At 50.0% G+C, this 17,902-nt stretch overlaps 1 protein-coding gene across 2 annotated transcripts; it reads right to left on the bottom strand.

Annotated features, from left to right (window-relative positions):
- Nucleotides 1-5,517: 5,517 nt before the first annotated feature.
- TRMT12 (tRNA methyltransferase 12 homolog) lies at nucleotides 5,518-17,734 on the bottom strand. 2 transcript variants are annotated; one of them, XM_027838161.1, is made up of 8 exons: nucleotides 17,656-17,734; nucleotides 14,258-14,342; nucleotides 13,727-13,895; nucleotides 13,249-13,447; nucleotides 13,007-13,157; nucleotides 12,603-12,712; nucleotides 11,036-11,193; nucleotides 5,518-10,232 (listed from the first exon to the last, which is right to left on the bottom strand). In XM_027838161.1, the coding sequence occupies exons 1-8, from the start codon at nucleotides 17,732-17,734 to the stop codon at nucleotides 9,765-9,767; spliced, it is 1,419 nt and encodes a 472-aa protein (XP_027693962.1). In that variant the 3' UTR covers nucleotides 5,518-9,764. The 2 variants fall into 2 exon arrangements, with proteins under 2 accessions (XP_027693962.1, XP_027693973.1); XM_027838172.1 differs by lacking the exon at nucleotides 17,656-17,734 and adding an exon at nucleotides 16,893-16,908.
- Between the last annotated feature and the right edge of the window lie 168 nt (nucleotides 17,735-17,902).

Below are 17,902 nucleotides of genomic sequence, written 5' to 3'. Positions count from 1 at the left end.
AAATACTCACTACATCTTCCCTTCAACCTCCCACTAAGTAGGCAAAATGAAGCTAAAGATAGATAACTTTTGACAATTATTACTTTTGAGGGACACAATTAAAACACTGATAGGTAACCGTACAGTGGAAAGAGGGCTGGATTTGGAGTCAGGGGACCTGGGTTCAAGTCCTGGCCCTACCAAGATTTTTCCTGTGTGACTGTGGGCAGGTGCCTTCCTCTAATGCCCTAAGAGGCCCCTAATGCCTCCTCTGAAAAATAAGGGGTTGGCACAGCTGACTCCTGAGGCTCCTACAGTGCTGTTCCTATGACTTGGCAAAATTCAAGCATCCCCTTATGAAGCACAGCCAGTTACTAACAAACTGCAGCCAATTCACTGAGCCTTGGCATCCATTTAAAATAAACAAGCAGGTTTATTGAGTCCACCCTGCCCATATGGCTTTCTATTTGAAACTACGTAAACCTGGTCCAGTCCTGTCTCAGCATGAACTGAGATGACGCTTCTCTTCTCCTCCCCCCATATTGTTATTGTTTCCCAATAACTACCCCATCCCCCCCCCTCCCCCCCCCACCCCCCACCCCAAGCCCTCGAACCCTCTGCTGTGACAAACCAACCCAGCACACCCTAGTCCACCACTCCTCCAGGGAGAGGCAAGAGCGAGGTGAGATTTTTAAAGGGGAAGCCCATGTCAGGGCCATGACCAGCAATAGGGCAAAGTAGACACTTAAAAAAGGAAGAAGGGGATTGGATCACTGTGTACACACACATACACGAGTGGATGCATGCATGTGCGCATACGCATACACACACGTGCACGCACATACACACACACACACACACACACACACACACACACACACACACACACACTCTCTCTGATCAAAATCAGAGTCAGTCTTCAAGAGCTTTTCTGGGGAGTGAATTACAAAGTGAGGCATGCTCTGAGCCCTAGGGGGAAATGAGGAAGTCCGCCATTCCCTCCCTCCCCTGAGATCTGGATCTCAGGAGGTACGGCTTATGAGGAATTCTTCAGGTACTGCTTTCCTTCGTGGTCTCCAAGTCTCCACAAAGAAAGTGGGTATTTTCAAGGTAAAGCACACAGTTAATAATGACAAGTCACACTTCTACCAAGCGCCACCCTCCCCACGCCCCACGAGGTAGAGAGCACACACAGCATCATCCCACTAACTGCATTTCTCTTGGCACTTGAAGGTTTCTAAAGATCTCTACAGGTATGTTCCCATCTGCTCACCACAACAGGCTGTGAATTAGGTAATGATTCTGGTCCCATGTCACAGATAAGGAAAACAAGCCTCTGAGTGGGCATCTGGCTCGCTGCTCCAAGGCAGTATTTGTACCTGGGGCTCCTGGCTCTCCCCAGACACTAGCGGTTCCCAAGCTTCAGACTTTCCTAATATTAAACCACAGTCCATGGAAGGCCAGTTATTGCAAAGGTGTTCATCTCACTACATGGTCCAATATAATAAACAAGCATTCTTCCTACAGAATGAATAAATAACATCGTGCACAAAAATATTACTATTTTTCAAAGGTTGTTAGGTGCCACTGTGATGAATAAAATACAAAATCCATTTGAGGGCATTACTAAATCCATTTGTTTGTCATTACCTATTTTTTGGAGGGGATCCACAAAATTGTCCTACATACAAAAGAGATGCTCTCTGGAAAAGGCTGGTAGCCATTATTCTACGGTACGCAGTCTCTCCGAGATTCAAGAGAATAAAGAGAGAGAAATTAAGACACCTCCAGAAGGGTGATCTCTCGTCTCCTGCTTCCCCCCTGCTAACTGCCCCAACGCAGCTGAGAGAAAGCAGGTGGGCAGCAGTGGGGCCACGTGCAATGGCCCAACTCAATGGGCAGCTGGAGATCTTGATGAAGCTGCCTTGGAGCTGGAGCAGCTGAACCAGAAGAGCTTCTGCTCCGTCTGTAATGGCTCAGCTCTAGTCCAGCAGGATCTGCTTTCTCCCAATCTAATCTCTCTCTCAGATGCCAGAAAGGCCAATTATTTCAGGTTAGCAAAACACTGGGCAGTAGGGCTGCAGAGACGAGGACGGGGACAAGGACAGGATGTTCTCAGCAGAAACAATGAGCCTGTTTTTTTCGAAGGGACAGAGAGAGAAGTCAAACAGCAGGCATGTCTGGCTCTTCAGATTCTGAGGGAAGACAGAGCAACCTTGGCATCTGGGAAGTGAGATCTAGCTCAGGAGATGACCGTTGTTATGGGTGATACAATCAGAGAACACACCTGTAGCACTGTGGTGCTGAAGGGCTGTTTGGGAAGCCAAGGCCCTGGGGCCCAGTAGGGCCTTTGGGGTTTATTTCCAAGGAGTTCTGGGTAAGGTGGTGGGCTTAGCCAGTGGGGCTTTATCTTCCCAGGCTTAAGGCTTGGAACTTCCTGAGCATGCATGAAAACCAGGGAAGACAGCCCCTCCCTGGGAGCTAGAGGACTTAAGGTGAGCAAGCAGGATTCCGCCAGGCTTAGGAGGAGGGTCACAAAAAATTACCTGCCCCCTCCCTTTGCCCCTGAGCTGACTCACTCCCTTTTCCAAATGTATGGTCCTTATGGCCACATGTACCTGTCTACACTCCATAAGGAGATGAGGATGATTATGACACTTTGCGGCCCATGCGGAGTCTAAGCTGGCACCATCCTGAGAAGTGAACCATTTCTCATTTCCCTGGTGCTCTAGCTCCCATCCATCCAGGACAGTCCAGAAAGTGCACTGGAAACACCTAGTGGACCGTTCTCCACTTCCAACATTGCTATTCTTCAGAAGCATGGAGATAAGATAAGGCAAAGGAGGAAGATGAGAGCAGATGCAGAGCTGGCCTCACTGCCCTCCCAAGTCTCTTTTTCATCCAAATCCCGCTACATAGTATTTGCGAGTCAAGACAAGGCTCAACAGATGGCTAGTGTGCTGCGGGCACCCATGTGCAAAGCTGACACTGGCTGTCAAGTGACCTTCTACATACCAAATCCTATTTCTCCACCAATTCCTATTATCAAACTAAAGCTGTATTCCTATGAAAATATTTTGGGTATGATGCTGTCCAAAAATAGGAGAAAGTGGAGCATGCACATACAGGGTTACCACTGCCACATGTACCAGGGGTGTTTTCACAAGGTGCAGAAGCCTATAGAATGGACGAGGGCTGCAGAAAATGTGGGGGAAGGGGCACACGCAACATGAAAAATATGATTCAGGAACGAGGCATTCAAAAGGCCAAAGGCTGAGGAACTACACAGAAGCAGCCCACTCAGACAGACAGCAGAAATACTTTGAGAAAAGTAGTCTCAAAAGGAGCTGAACATGGCATTCACTGAATGGGGAGAAGGACTAGCCTGGGCTTTCACTGTTGTAGGGAACCCCCAGGTAAGGAAACTCCCTGTACCGATACAGGATAGCACTTTCTCTGCAACTCAGAGTCTGAGAGAGTCGCCTAGAGAGCGCACAGGCGTCCAATTTACGGGTCACAAGCATCCTCCCACATGGGGCCTAAACCAGATTAAAATGTCACAGAGAAATGGTTTTTAAAAAATATAATACAACATAAATAATGTTAATTTGTGGTTTTCTAAGTCAATATGCAGCCTAAAGGACTCCCTTTCTATTTGAGTTTGACACTAGCAGTCTAGAGAACTGAGGAGTTTGAGTGACTTGTCCAGGGTCACACCACCAATATGTTTCAGGGGCAGGGTGCAGTGAATAACATAACATAAAATGAAAGCGATCAGATGATAACAGGATAGGCAACGTTAGTCATCCTTGAATCAATTGTCTGTGCACAGTTGGACCACAGATTTGTGAGAGCCAAGATCAAAATTAGTAGAAAGGTAGAAGGTGAGAAAAAGATATGCCATACAATAAAAACAGCTCTAACCTGAACTATTTAACCAAGTTGCTGATGCCAAAAAATGGGAAATGGATGGAGGAAAGGACATTGCCGGCAAACAGAACTTTACACAGAAGTATAATTCATATAAATCAATGGCCAGAACAAATACAAGCTGGGAAGCTGCTTTAGTCCACAGACACTTGACCTAATTCCCAAGAGGGGAAATATGGCACCCTGGGACAACAGAAGGTGAGGATAGAAAGTCATTTATAAAATCCTACAGAAGATTATGAAGAATATTGCCTCACTGGGCAGCAAGAAACACCAGAAGGAAAAAAGTATAAAGAAAACTTGGCAAGAGATCCAACTAAGCAAAGTCCTCTGAGACCCAGGTAAGCTAATGCTTGTTGACTTTCTTGGAGGAAATTTCAGGATGCAAACAGGAAGACAGCAACAAGCAGATGAAAGATACACACATATTTACAGAGATTTTCCAATAAACTCTTTTCCCCATCAAGGGCAGTAGAACCACATCTGGATTTCATTCATCACAGTTGGGGGTGGGGGTTGGGGGTTGGGGGGAGAGGAGTGGAAATGACACCAAAGAAAGAGTAGACCTGGAGAAGGCAATACAACTGGGAAGACATCAAGGGATAGATTCTTTTTTTTTTTTTTTCTAGGCAGTGGGGTTAAGTGACTTGCCCAGGATCACACAGCTAGTAAGTGTTATATGTCTGAGGCCGGATTTGAACTCAGGTCCTCCTGAATCCAGGGCTGGTGCTCTATTCACTGCACCACCTAGCTGCCCCTCAAGGGACAGGTTCTTAAACTATTTGAAGGAGAGGAAGATACCCAAAGTGAGGACAACCGTGATTACGAGCCAATATGCTTAATTTCCTATCAGTTAAGTTTTTCCTATAAAAATAAACTACCCAAACATTAGGGGCATCCTAGTGAGGCAGGGCAGGCAGGAGGCAAAGGTCTGAAGGCAATCTAAGAGGGAACAGGACAGGGGGTGCACTCTGAGAGCATTCCTAAGGAGTGCACAGATGGGCCAACCAGCGACCCACACCTGGGCCACTTGTAAATCACATAGAGACACTGCCTTCTTGGCTAGAAGGGGAGCTAGAGCCAAGGTGAGGGCTGGCTTGGGAAAGCAGTATTTATCACAGCAAGGAAATGTGCAAAGTATACTAGGAATAAGCTCCCATTGGAGACAAGATTCTGCTTAGTCTAGTTTCCAGCCAAAGAACAGCAAAAGTGTGATAATGTGGGGTGTCCTGAGGCCACAGTGCTAGGAGAGAGCAAACACTATTAGAAATGCAATTGGGAAGGTCCTTAACCTGGGTAGGGAAGACTTAAGCTGCTAATAGGGGCATAGGCACTACACAGCCACAGACAGGCCCCTGCCCCCCCCCCCCCCCAGCTGGATTATAGCTCGCAGGCTCCAGGGCAGCCCCAGGACACACAAACTAGGAATGCTGGGCCTTCGTTTTATCATCCCTGCTCAGGCCCCTTAAATGAGTCTCACTGACTATGGGACCAAAACACTTGGTATTATCTAGCCTGGCTTGGAGACTACCTCCAATCACGCCCCTCCTATCTTTCTAGCTCTAGCCCCACTCCCCCCTACCCCCACGCCCCACCGCCCCACTACACAAGCCCATCTCCAATGTCCTTCTTTCTCCTCAAATGCTGCCTCCTCCCGAAAACCTTCACTGACGTGAACTCTGCCAGGAGGGAGCTCTCCCTTGGAATTCCCATACCATTTACACAGAAGCTATATGGCAGTAGTAACTACACTGCCAGGCACTGTAGATGGCCCAGCTCCCCTAGCAGATTTGGGGCTTCTAGATTGGAGGGCTAACGCTCTACAATGTATCTCCTACAATGCAGCATATATAGTAAGGACACGACAAATGTCCGACCCTCTTGGTCACAACAGAGACAGTGGGTATGCCCTTGCTGAGGGCATGGCCTACAAGCTTTCCTCCTTCAATGGAGAAGCCCAGTCAGCTACAAACAGCAACGAGCCAAAGAAGAGAGGCTAGGAATCCACCCCAATTAGCTCGAGGCAGAGCAGAAACAGATGCTAATTAAAAAGCCAAGTCAGAGCAAACTTTCTCTCCAGTAAACCCCCTATTCTTGATGCCCCATAATGTTCCCAAAGGACCTTTGTCTAGCTCTGTGATATCAGTCAGAAAAAGGGATAAGGGACAATAAAGGACTGTTAGAAATCCAAGCTTCTAAGCAAGTCTTTGGCTCAAGTTGAAGCTAAAAACTGGGAGTCCCTATGTTACAGAAAGTCAGCATGCCGTGACTAGAACACTACACCTAAAATCTGAAAGACCTGGGTTCAAATCCTGCCTCAGGCACTTACTAGCTGTGTGACCCTGGGCAAGCCACCTCTCTGAATGTGTATTTCCCAAATGGTAAAATAAGGCTCACAAGGGCCTCTTCCTTCCAAGGGTGTCATAAGGTTCAATGAGATGTCTGTCAAGTACATCACAAACCTAAAAAGGAAGTGTTATTATTGCTTCATCTTTCTCATTTCTGATGGGGTTCAGATAGAAATGGTCCTGGGACAAGACACTATCCTACCAGCCCACCTGTAGACCATGGGAGCAGGTGGGCTGACCAGACCCAGGCTCTGAGACAATGGGGTCAAACTTCAACTGTTCTAGTCGTAAGAGTATGGTAGGCCCAATGGACGGTCCGACGGTGTGGAAAGCAAAGCTAAGTACAAGACCCCAAGTGACCCCTGTGAGCCTGGCCAACACTTACGGTGAGCCCTCTGGTTACCAAACCCCACTGAATGGCTTGGGAGCCAGACTTCTAACTCTGGCTGTGTTCTGGGCCTGTTTGTTACTCGGCACTGTGACCTGGACATCCTGGCTCTCACGTCCCATGTTTCTGTTCTCACTCCTCCTTTTCGGCGTGCCCCAGCTAGGTGCCAACACCACCTGTCGGCTCCAGTAGCTGTTGCTGCTTTAATCCAGCTTTAAAAGGTCTCTGAGAAATAGTCCACCTTGGATGAAAACCGCTAAAGGTTGGCATCTTTTTCTCCAAAGAAGCTTGTTTGGGGCCAAGATGCGATTTTGTCTTTAAGACTAATATGTTTTTGTAGAACTGATGCGCTAGTCTTGGTTCATGGGGATTCTGAGGAAGGTCAAGCCTTCTCCACCCCTTCATCACTGGAAAGAAAATGCAACGATAAGCACTGCTCCCTTGGAATTTTCATGAAAGAATAACGATGGACATTTTGCTAGTGCTCTAAAGTTTGCAAAGGACTTTACAGACATTATCTTAATTGGGCCTTTTGACAACCCATACTACAGACCCTTGTAATGCTTGTAATACTACAAGCATTATCCCTGTTTTACAGATGAGGAAAGTGAGGCGGAGAGATGAAGTAACTTGCCCAGGGTCACACAGCTAGGAAGTATCAAAGATAGGATTTGAACCCAGGTCCTCACGACTGCTTGGGTTCAGCAGGGCTGAGCAGGAGGCAGGGTTACTGGCTTAGCAGGTGATGAAAAGCAAGTTCCTAGGTGGCTTCTAGGGTCACACATGCTTGGATTCCTATGTTACAAGCTCGGTGTCTCCATTACCATCTTGCTTGCTTGTGTTTACATCCCCAGAGCTTATAGCACAATGCCTACTACATAGCAAGTGTCTAATAAAAGCTTTTCCATCGTGCTCCATTAGGTAGGTGGCCCCCAGTCTCCTGCTCCTTCCTTTGACCGAACCCATTCCCTACAATACCAGTTTCAGTTGGCTGAGGTATATGTCTTTTGGGGGACAGAATGGCCCGGAGCTGGAGCCTGAGCCTTCTGATGCAGGGGCCTGTGTGCCTCCAGGGTCCACAGTGACCCTTTTTCCACAACAAAAACCAAGTTTCTTCACATCCACCATATCTGGTTTTGTATTAACAGAAACAAGAATCCAAAAAACATTTCCTGGACTGACTCTCAATCATACTTTTTCTTTCTTTCTTTTTTTTTTTAAAACCAACACATTAATTGAGGCACTTGCGGTTACAGGGGCTGAACGTACATCAGACCCTATTTATTTCCTATCTTTCTATGCTTCAGGTCTCATGAAAATGTTTACTTTCAATCAAGACAGAAAGAAAGCCTGCCACTGCCAACTGGACTGTCCCAGGTCCCCAGAAGAAAAGCTCGAGGCGATTTTTCCCCAAACACTGCCTTAATCAATATGACTACTTCTCTAATGTAAGCCAGGATGTTGAATAAGCACCACCTCAGTTCTTCCTGCCCTGGGCCTGAGCCCTTACTGTGGCCAGGGCATTCAAATCTCTCTGGACATCCAATTCATTCAGTCATTAAGCATTTATTAAGCACCTACTATGTGCACAAAGTGCTACGATACAAAGACAAAGGGCTTTGCCACTGACGCTTTGTTCTCTTTAAACCCATCCAGCAGAGGCCTTCAAAGCGCCTGGATGAAGAGAAAAGGTGAAAGAGCTGGAGCCTCTTGTGGGACATTTACAAAAAAGTAACCAGGGGCATGGTCTGTTCCTCAAAAGGAGGCTGTGTAGAGTGTTTCGATAACAAAAAAACCTTCTTTTGCCCATGGCCTGCCACGATCATTTGAGATCATGAACAAGGATCTCTGCCTAGAGCCAACAACAGCCTAAGCAGGTGGGAGAGTACAAGGTCCTCTTAGAGAGAGGGAGCAATTGGTACGATGGGCAGCTAGCTGCTCAACGTTCCCAAACTGCTCCCCTCTTCTCTCTTGGCAGGGACTGCAGGAATGGTGGGTAAGAGATCACTAAGAGGGGTAGGAATGGCACCTTGAACAAAATGGAGCTTCAATTCCCTGACTTAGAAATTCCATGAGCCTCCATGAGTGAGCAAGTACAACTCTGGGGACTCCCTAACTTCTCGCCACCCCTGCACCTTGACTCTGTTTCTAGCCCTTTTCTTGGTGCAGGTCCTGATACCGAGACTTGAGCAGAGAAGAAGGGAGATCATAGTGCATTGCTTCAAAAATCCAGCTGGCCCACGCTGGCTGGAAAGCACTTTGGGCATCACAAGGGGAGAACACAGCAAACCTGGGCCCTTAAAAGCAGGGAGTCCAGCCGAAAAGCCCTAAGAACACAAACCTGTCCTGAAAACCCAACATTCACTCTTGAGAAACCAAGCACAATTAGCAAGTTTCTAGCAGCACTCTTACACCCCGGTCAGCCAAAATAAGAAGCTATTCAGAAGGTCAAAGTTACGAGACATCAGGACTGAGGGCCAAGGACAAGCATTGACAAGGTCGCTCAAGACCTGGCATCGCTTTGGTCCACTCTGGCAAAGAGTGCTCTGGCTCATATTCACCAAACCGACCCCACCTCCCAGCCCACCATATGCCAGCAACCAGAAGCAATGCCAAGGGCTTTGTCCCCAAAGCTCTCCAAAAGGCTGCCAGCACTGCATCTCCAATTCTAAGAAACTCATTAAAAACCCACACTCCATAGACAAAAGCTACATGAGGTAGTTCAGAGAGGTCCCCATCTCTGAGATGAGGAGACTCAAAGCCAACAGTCCAAGAGAGCAGCAGCTTGTCTACGGCCACACAGACAGAGCTAAGGCCAAACTGCAGAACCCAGGGCTCTGCAGATCGCACTCAGTTCAACAAGCTATTCTGCCTTTGCTAGGTTTATAAATAAGACAATTCATCATAATTAGTGGAAGAGAAGAGAGGAAGACAAGACTTTAGCAACTACAGTGCTCAGTCTCAGATTTACACCAAGCCCTTGGAAGAGATATTCTAATAACCAGTCACCCTAAAAATTCCTTATAAAAGTGTAAAAGATTCATTTCTAAGGGCCAAGAGAGCGAGAAGTGGAAGGAAGCTGCTGACTTCAGAACTCCCAGCCATCTGGACCCCAGGCCTCAGACCTTGGGCCCCTGGCCACAGCTCCTCTCAGCTTTACCAACACCCTCACCCGGGCAGGAGAGGGGCCGACAGTCCAGATCCAAGACCACGTGATCCACATGAGGAGCATAAGATTTCACCAGCTGAACATGCAGGATTTGGGTCTCCCATGGTTTCCCGTGCAGCTGCAGCAGCAAGGCTCCGATGCGGGCAGCCACAGCCTCAGCCCACCTTTGCCATTCTAGTTTGGCGATCTTTGCCGGTGTCTGCCTTCCTGGATTTCTGGCAGCTCTCTGCTCTCTCTGTCCTGCCTCACTGCTGCTGGGGAGCTGAAGCTCCTTCCCTGGGAAGGACTCCACATTGTGGTGGATATGCAAGATGCCCCCTGTGTCCTGGCGCAGCACCCGGCAGGCAGTGGGCCAGCCCTCCTCAGAGCTGGGGATAAGCCCCAAGTTCACCCTGTCAGCAATGCTCCATAACTTCAGCTAAAAGAGGTGGGGGGGGGGGGGGGGAGAGAGAGAGAGAGAGAGAGAGAGAGAGAGAGAGAGAGAGAGAGGGTGGTGAGTGGAACAGCAGGACCTCCACGTGGGTCATCACATTAAAAGCCCAAAGGGAGGAAGGGAGGAAGAAAGGGAGGAAGAAAGGGAAGGAGAGAGAGAGGGAGAGAGGAAAGAAGGGAGGGAGGAAGGAAGGAAGGGAGGGGGAGGGAGGAAGGAAGGAAACAAGCATTTATTAAGCACCTACTATGCAGCAGGCACTATGCTAAGCACCTACTGGATGCTCAGCTGGCTCCTCCAAATTCTTTTTGACAAAAGCACGCTCTGAAACACATCCTCAGCAGCCCCACTCCAGACAAGAAGTTCACAGAGCAGACAATGACCTCTTTCCTTTGGGGTTCCCTATCCCTATGCATCCCAGTTCCTTTTAGGGCCACTAACTTCATACTTAAGCCCCCACACTGTAAGGACCCGAGGCTTTATGGCAACCACTCCATTATCTTCCTGAGCTAGTTGAGCCTTTGAGGTTCTCCTCCACTGCAAGAACCAGCATGCATGGCTCTTCTTCTCGAGATGGCCTTGCATATCAAGAGAATATGAGTCCCATGAGGTGAGATGATCATAGCAAACAACTCAGGGCCTCATTTTCTCCAGCCACAAAATGAAGGGGTTCAACTCAATGATCTCTAAGGTATCTCCCAGCTCCAAAGCTGCCTGAGTTTTTCTGAGGAAGAGTGGTGGCCTAGGCAAGTCCTGGGACTGGCTGTTGGAGAAGAGGGCAGCTCACTCACCTTCCTGTTGTCACCGAGGTGGATACAGCACCGATCCACAACGCCATTGAGCTCCAGGTTCTTTCTCAAGGCTGCCGCAGCATGAGGATCCCACTCACAGGCATGGACGAAAGCAGCATTTGCATGAATCAGGAATGGCAAGGTGAAGTAACCAATCCCTGGAGAGAGAGGAGACAAGGATGAAGGCCTTGAGTGGCTAAGCCTTCTCAGACCAATGCGGGCTCCACGCTCTTATGTGCGTTGTGACCCATGAACAGTAGTCTCCCATGGGAAGAGAAACCGTCTAGGCCATCAGGAACAAGGGACAAGGTTACAAAGGGAAGAGATTCAGCCACACGGATGCTGCTGGCAGGTGAAAGCCCAAGGACTGACATGCAGAAAGGCAACATCTGGCTCACAGCACAGCACACAGCTTACTCTGCCTGCCAAAGCTACGCAGCGATTCCCTGCAATCATAGCCCAGCTCCTGGCACAGAGTAGGCACTTAGTACTTGCTGGTTGATTGACAGCCAAAGTATAGGGTTAGAAAGGACAGAAGAAACCAACTCCCTCGATCTATTTCAGAACAAGACAACTGAATGTTCTTCCTCAAGCTACTTAAGAACCATATTCGGAACTTCCTGTCCCAAAACGAATCAGAATCATACAAACATACGTCAAAAAGCATCTAGTTGGCACCACTTAGACCGTGGTGCTGGAGAGGCACTAGACAGATACACGTTTCCTGCCTTCTAGGGCCCTAGGATCTAACACAGACAACACTGGTGCAGACAAAAATAGAGAAGACAGAAATAAAACAGAATTCAAGTATTTACATCATATCCATGCCAAGGGTTAAGTGCATTTCTGGTGTGGAAAGTCAGGCCACTTCCTAGCCAAGCAGAGAGTGTGGGGGGAAGGGGTGGGGGGAGGAAGGCATTCCCCCTTCTCCAGTCACCCTCAGAAGGACACGTGGAGAAGGCAGGATCGCAAGAGTCATTTAAATGGAAGTGAGAGAGCTTGGTAATCCAGCTGGAGATCCCAGGTAGGGGAAGAGAAGGTTCCAGAATTAGGTATGGTTTGAGAGAAGGCTTATAGGCAGGCCATGATATAAGAAGAGAAGAAAAGTGGTGAGACAGTCTGAGGCAGGGACTCTGGTAAAAATTGCTGAGGGAAACCACGTTGGACCTGGTACAGAGAGGAATGAATGAATGAATGAATGGATGGATGGATAGAAAGAAAGAAGGAAGAAAGGAAGGAGATATAAGTGATGAAGGAGTATGGTCCAAGTAAGGGGCGGGGGACACTCCAAAAGAGGAGACTAAATTACCAGAGGACCTGGATTCCAATCACAGCTTTGCCACTTAATGCCTTCTATACACTCGCTTAGCCTGCCTGAGTGTCCTCCTCTGCAGATGACCTCCAAGGTCCCTTCCAGCTCTGTCTGAAGCTAGGCCTCTATCCAGGCCCCTTTGGCATCAGCACAGAGCAAGCCTACCAAAAAGCTTCTCACGGTCGAGCACTGACAGCATTGCTCCCGACCAGAGCAGCGCCCCTAACTCAAGAGACTGCTCCCAAAGGTTGTCACCTGCATAGAGATCCACCAGCACTTCTCCAGCACAGGCCATTGATGCTACCCGCAGCTTCTCAGTGATGTTTCCAAAGGAGAACATGCTTTGGGTCACATCAAACGTGTACCTAGGGAAATCAATATACCGAGGGGCCGAGTGAACAACATGGCTAGCATCCTCAAACTTCTGAGTGCCCCCCAAGAAGTGGGGGCACTCCATTAGGTAGTTCAGAGAAGAGTGCATGAAGGGATGAGAGGTTCTCTCAGCCCCAAGCTCTATGGCTCAGCCCGAGTGCCACCAACAAGAAATAGCGCCTGGTGCTCCAGAGCCCTGAGGTGATGCCCTCATCAGCCCTTCTGCTCCCTTCTGCCCATACCCTCAAAGGAGTTTCCCTTGGGTCACCATCCCTTCCTGAACCTACCTGATACCATTATCCACATGCTCCACCCAGCCATGGGCACCCAGCAGCAGGATTACTTTGGGAGCTCGCGTCCCACCTGGTGACACACGCCCTCGCTTTGCCAAACGCTGGCCTCCCAGTGCAGAGGCAACAGTCTTCCAGAGTCCTGGTTCTGGAACAAAGCACAGCCCCCAAAGGGGATGTGGGGATGAGGCTGCCTCAGAGACACCCACAAGGAAGCCTGGGATACTTCTTTCACTTACCCAGTTTTTTCCAATGGGCAGCTCTGAAGCTATCTTCATTGAGGAGAAGGAGGTCACCGTGCCGTTGCCAGGAGCGGGGAAGATCTTTCTCTAGCTCAGCTGACCATGTGTGCCCTTGGCCTTCCACCAGACACTGCAGTTCTTGACGTAGCTTCTGGGCAGGAGAACAGTTCTGAGCTTTCTTGGAGGGGACAGGATTCTGGGAAAAGAACACAGAAGAGACGTACACAGGGGACATATACATGGGGAATTCAAATGACAAAGCCTGCATGATAGAATGAAGAACTGGGTCTGGTAGACTGGACAACAGTTGCCCACATAGTAAACACACTCTTTAAAAGGTAGCCTCAGGGCTACACCCTCAATGAAAAGCTCCTCAGGACCCAGAGAAGCAGTCTGAGGGTGGCAGTGTCAAACTCAGGGATCATCAGTGCCAAATTCTGTTCCTGCCAATGAGGGCCTTCACCCAGATACTGACCAGGATCTGTGCCAGCCTGCAGGTGCCGTCAGGGGCCCCTCGCTGCTTCAGTGCCTGTAGGTGCTGCTCACTGAGGGTCTCTCCCAGAACAGGTAGCGCCATGGTACCATCAGGCAGCTGCTTCACACGGTGACGCCTATCCAGGAGCTGGTGCTTCTCAAGATATTCCCTGCAGGACCAACAAGGGATTTGGCTCCAGGGCCAAGGAGCTTCAAGGTGGGCAAGCCACAAGGTGGCATTAATCCCAAGCCTTGAAGCTTTGACCTTCTCTGGGTCTTCACGATGTCCCCACAGTCCTGGATGCCTCAGCTGGCCTCACGTCTATCCTGTCACAACAGCTTCTCAGGTTGTGGGCATAAGGGCTGAGGACTTCACAAAACCAGTGCTACCACTGTGCCCCCTAATCCGGGATCCATCACCCTACAGTCCTTCACTAAGTCATGACTCTCCTCTACTCCAAGTGCCAAATGCATTTTACCCCATTTCTGCAAGCAACAATCTCCCTGAGATGCCCTCATAACCTTCTCATACCTGCAATGCTGTGTAAACTGAGGCTCTGTCACAACAGCCACAATAACCTCAGACTTTCCGCCTTCGGCCTCCATTGTACTAGAGCCTGGAGGAAAGAAAACGTAGTGGCTCAGCTGGAGAGGAAGCCCAGAAGTGTCCACCTTCCCAGGCCAGGGATGCACCTGGTCTGTCCCATGCCCCATATCTGTATTCAGCCTTCATGCCTGGAGCCCCACAGCAGGAGAAGATCGCCCAGGACAGGTAGAGGAAAAGGCCCCCAGCATATGGACTGCAAAGGAAACTCCGAAACAAAGCCAGGGCTTTGACTGGAGCTCGGTACTTTGCTTCTCCAGGGCCTTGGGAAACTTGCCGAAGAGGCAGAACCACTAATCCACCATGCACACTGGGGGACAGCAAGCAGCCAGATGAGCTACTGGCGCACGCTTCCATTCCAAGTAACTAGCCTGGCTCTCCCTGAACCATGGCACCAGCATACCTGTGTGACAAGGTAGGCAGAGGCTATGAGGGGCTGCGAGCACAGTCTCACTGTTAGGAAATGCCACATTGGCAGAAGCAGACATACACGTTCACAGATGGCCAATGTGGGAATCTGTTTTGCTTGACTATGTATATTTGTTCCGGGGTGCTGTTTTCCTTTTCCTTTTTTTTTTTTTCCAATTTGGAAAGACAGAGGGGCTAGCAATAGGGGTTGTCAAAAAAAAAAAAAAAAGGAAAAGGAAGAAAACGTCATTGAGGCATTTTTAAAAATACACAGAAGGAATGACAGAAGAAACAAATGAGCCGGACAGCTTTGAAAGCTACAGGCTGAATTTATTATATACGTTAAAAGGAAAAGCAAGCTATATGTAATAGAGTCGCAGTTCCATGTACAATCTTTTTTTTCTCTTCCACTTTGCACCTGGACTCATTTTATTTGGTGTTTTTAAAGTTCAGAATAATTTTTAAAAAAAAGTTCTTAAAAAAGAAATGCCACGCTGGGTTTCAGAGCCTTGGTCCATCAAGGATAACCTTCTACCTCTGATATAGACACTGACTGACTGTGTGGGAGAGTGTGGTCACTTGTCACAACAGGGCCTCATAGATTAGGGTTCTAAACCCCAAACACCCCCGATTACCTTTTATAAAAATATCTGGGACGTAACAATTTCTTTTCAGACCAGTAATATAGAGCCAACTTTTCTTACCCACAATCTGTGGCTCTCCAAAGCATTTAAGTGCTCAAGGGTGGCTCTGTGACCTACTGGGCACATGGCGTTCACCCAGTTCTTTTGGGCAACGGGGACTGTAAATGTGACTCAAGTGTCACATAACTATCTTCAGAACGACGAGGGTGACAAAGGGCTTCTGGCCCATATTCTCTAAGGGTCTGCTGAAGGAAGTGCTAAAGTTCAGTTTGGAAGAGAAAAGATGCTAGGTGACAAGATGGCTAGCACTTGGAAAAGGGGTGAGACACACTTGTCTTCTTTGGCCCTAGGGGCCAGAGTTGCTGTTCTTACTGTTCCTGGGTTCTTGAAGAGGACCAGGACATCTGGGAGGTGATGCTGTGACATGCAAGTGAGCTGGATTTAAATGGGGGAGGACTCTCCTTCTCTCCTCTGGAGTCATCTGGGTCTAGTGGCCAGATATAGATCAGGACAACTGGAGATGGCCCAGGATGCAGTAGGGGACCTTGGCCTTTTCCAGCTAAGGTCTTTAAGGGTGCCAGAGCCAAAAGAAGTATAAAGTAGTCACTTTAAATCTGATGGAGAGGACAAGCTGCCCAACAAGCAAAATGGTCTGCAATGGGGAGCAGAGGATCCACTGGACTGGATGACTACTAAGGGGACAGGGAGTACAGGGAAGTCCTGCTGAAGCAGGTGGAATAGGTGGTAGCTGAAGTCTCTTGGGGATCTTCTCAGCTCCCATAGCTCAATTATGAGCACTATGCTGCTAATGACTAGACCTAGATACTCACACTCTCTCCCTTGCACAGCTCCTGCACCTCTAACTGCATTCCGGGCATCCTGAACTGGATATCCTGTGCGGATCCCAAACTCAGCATGTCCAAAGGACAACTCACCTTTCCTCCAAAGTCTCCCCTTTTCCCAACTTTCCTGTTCCTTTCAAAGCACCACCAGCGACGCAGGTGGCATCCTCAGCTTCTCATTCTCATAGGTCACATCTATCCAATCTGTTGTCATATCTGCTGCTGCTTTTTCCTTCCTCACCCCTTCATGAGTGACCCCTCCTCCTTGCTCACAGCCATCACCCGACTTCCTGCCACCCACACTCTCCCCTGGACTATTGTAATGCCTATTAGGTCTTCCCGACTCAAGTCTCTTCCGTCTAGAATCAGTCTTCTACTTAACCAAAATGATCTGCCTAAAACACTGGTCTGACCACGTTACCCCACCTCATAAGCTGCAGTGGCTCTCTATTATTTCCAAGATCAAACAGAAAATCCTGTTTGGCTCTTAAAGCCCTTTATAACCTGACCCTTCCTGCCTTTCCAGTCTTTTACACCTTACTTCCCTCTCCCGCCCTCTACAATCTAGCTCCTTCCTCACTGTTTGTCACACAAGATGCTGCCACACCCTTTCCAGTGCCCTGGGGGTGGGGTGACTCTCCCTCTTCACCTCTGACCCTGAAGGCTTACCTTGCATCCATCCATCTTTTATGTAACCCAGTTGTTTGCATACTATAGACTGGGAGCTCCCTGAGGTCAGGAACTGGGATTTTGCCTCTCTCTGTATCCTCAGTGTTCAGCACCGTGGCTGGCGTATAGGGAGCGCTTCATAAATGCTTGTGACTGCATGCCTGCCTGGTTTTGTGCCTGAAGCCTCCCCGAGCCCGGCTACTTGGAGGCCCAGCTAGCTCCTGGGCTGCTGCGGCTTCCTGGATTGCTCGAGAGACAGGGGAGGCAAGCAGACCTGCTCGAGAGCCGCTGCTTCGGGCAGCCTTTCATCCATTCGGCCGCCCGCCAGGCAGCCCTCCGGCTCGAGCGCCTCCTCGGGGCACGGCTGGCACGGACACAAAGGCGCTCGCCCAGGTGCCCGGCTCCGAGGCCTCCCCCTTCCGCCCGGGCCGCCGCTCTACTCCGCCGGCTGTGCCCGTGCCCGGCTGCGCCCCCTTCTGGCCGGGTGGCCCGAGGGCCCCGCCCGGGACCCCGAGAGGTGCTCCCCAAGGGGGCGCAGAGGAGCGAGCTCGTCAGCTCCCCCGACCAGCCAGGACGCGCCCTGCCCTCGGGGCCCGCCCCGCGCCGCCCCGCGCCCGCCCCGCGCCGCCGCCGCCGCCGCCACGCCGAGCACATGGAGCTTGCGCCCCCCACCCCACGCCACCCCACGCCACCCCACCCCACCTCGCTCCCGGATAAGCCCCTCCCCTGCCCCCTCGGACTTTGTGCACTCTCCTAAGCGTACCCTCGGGCGCTCCAGCTCCCGGGCCCTGGGGGCCGAGGGCCTCGGCGGCGCTCTTCGCGGCAGCTGCATCCCGCTCCATGCACTCGGCGTCAGCCGGGGCGAGGGCGGGCGCCGGGGCGGGGCCGGGGGCGGGGCCGCGCGTTTCCCGCTCCCGGGAGGAATCGAAGCGAAGCGGCCCCAGGGGCCGGGTGGTGCCGCTGACGCTGCAGACGCCATGTTCAGTGCGGCACCGCCCTCGGTCTGGGGC

This window comes from Vombatus ursinus, unplaced genomic scaffold (genome assembly GCF_900497805.2).
Source record: "Vombatus ursinus unplaced genomic scaffold, bare-nosed wombat genome assembly UNPS02004577.1, whole genome shotgun sequence".
NCBI lineage: Eukaryota > Metazoa > Chordata > Mammalia > Diprotodontia > Vombatidae > Vombatus > Vombatus ursinus.
This window is presented reverse-complemented; position numbering and strand designations above follow the sequence as displayed.

Bases quoted from the DNA above. Each gene is read 5' to 3' on its own strand.
- TRMT12 (XM_027838161.1), bottom strand. From the start codon at position 17,734: ATGGAGCGGGATGCAGCTGCCGCGAAGAGCGCCGCCGAGGCCCTCGGC. The intron at 14,343-17,655 runs GTACGCTTAGGA...TCTTTCCTCCAG, and splicing joins GGGAGCTGGAGCGCCCGAGG to GCTCTAGTACAATGGAGGCC. The intron at 10,233-11,035 runs GTGAGTGAGCTG...CACCTCTTTTAG, and splicing joins ACCTCGGTGACAACAGGAAG to CTGAAGTTATGGAGCATTGC.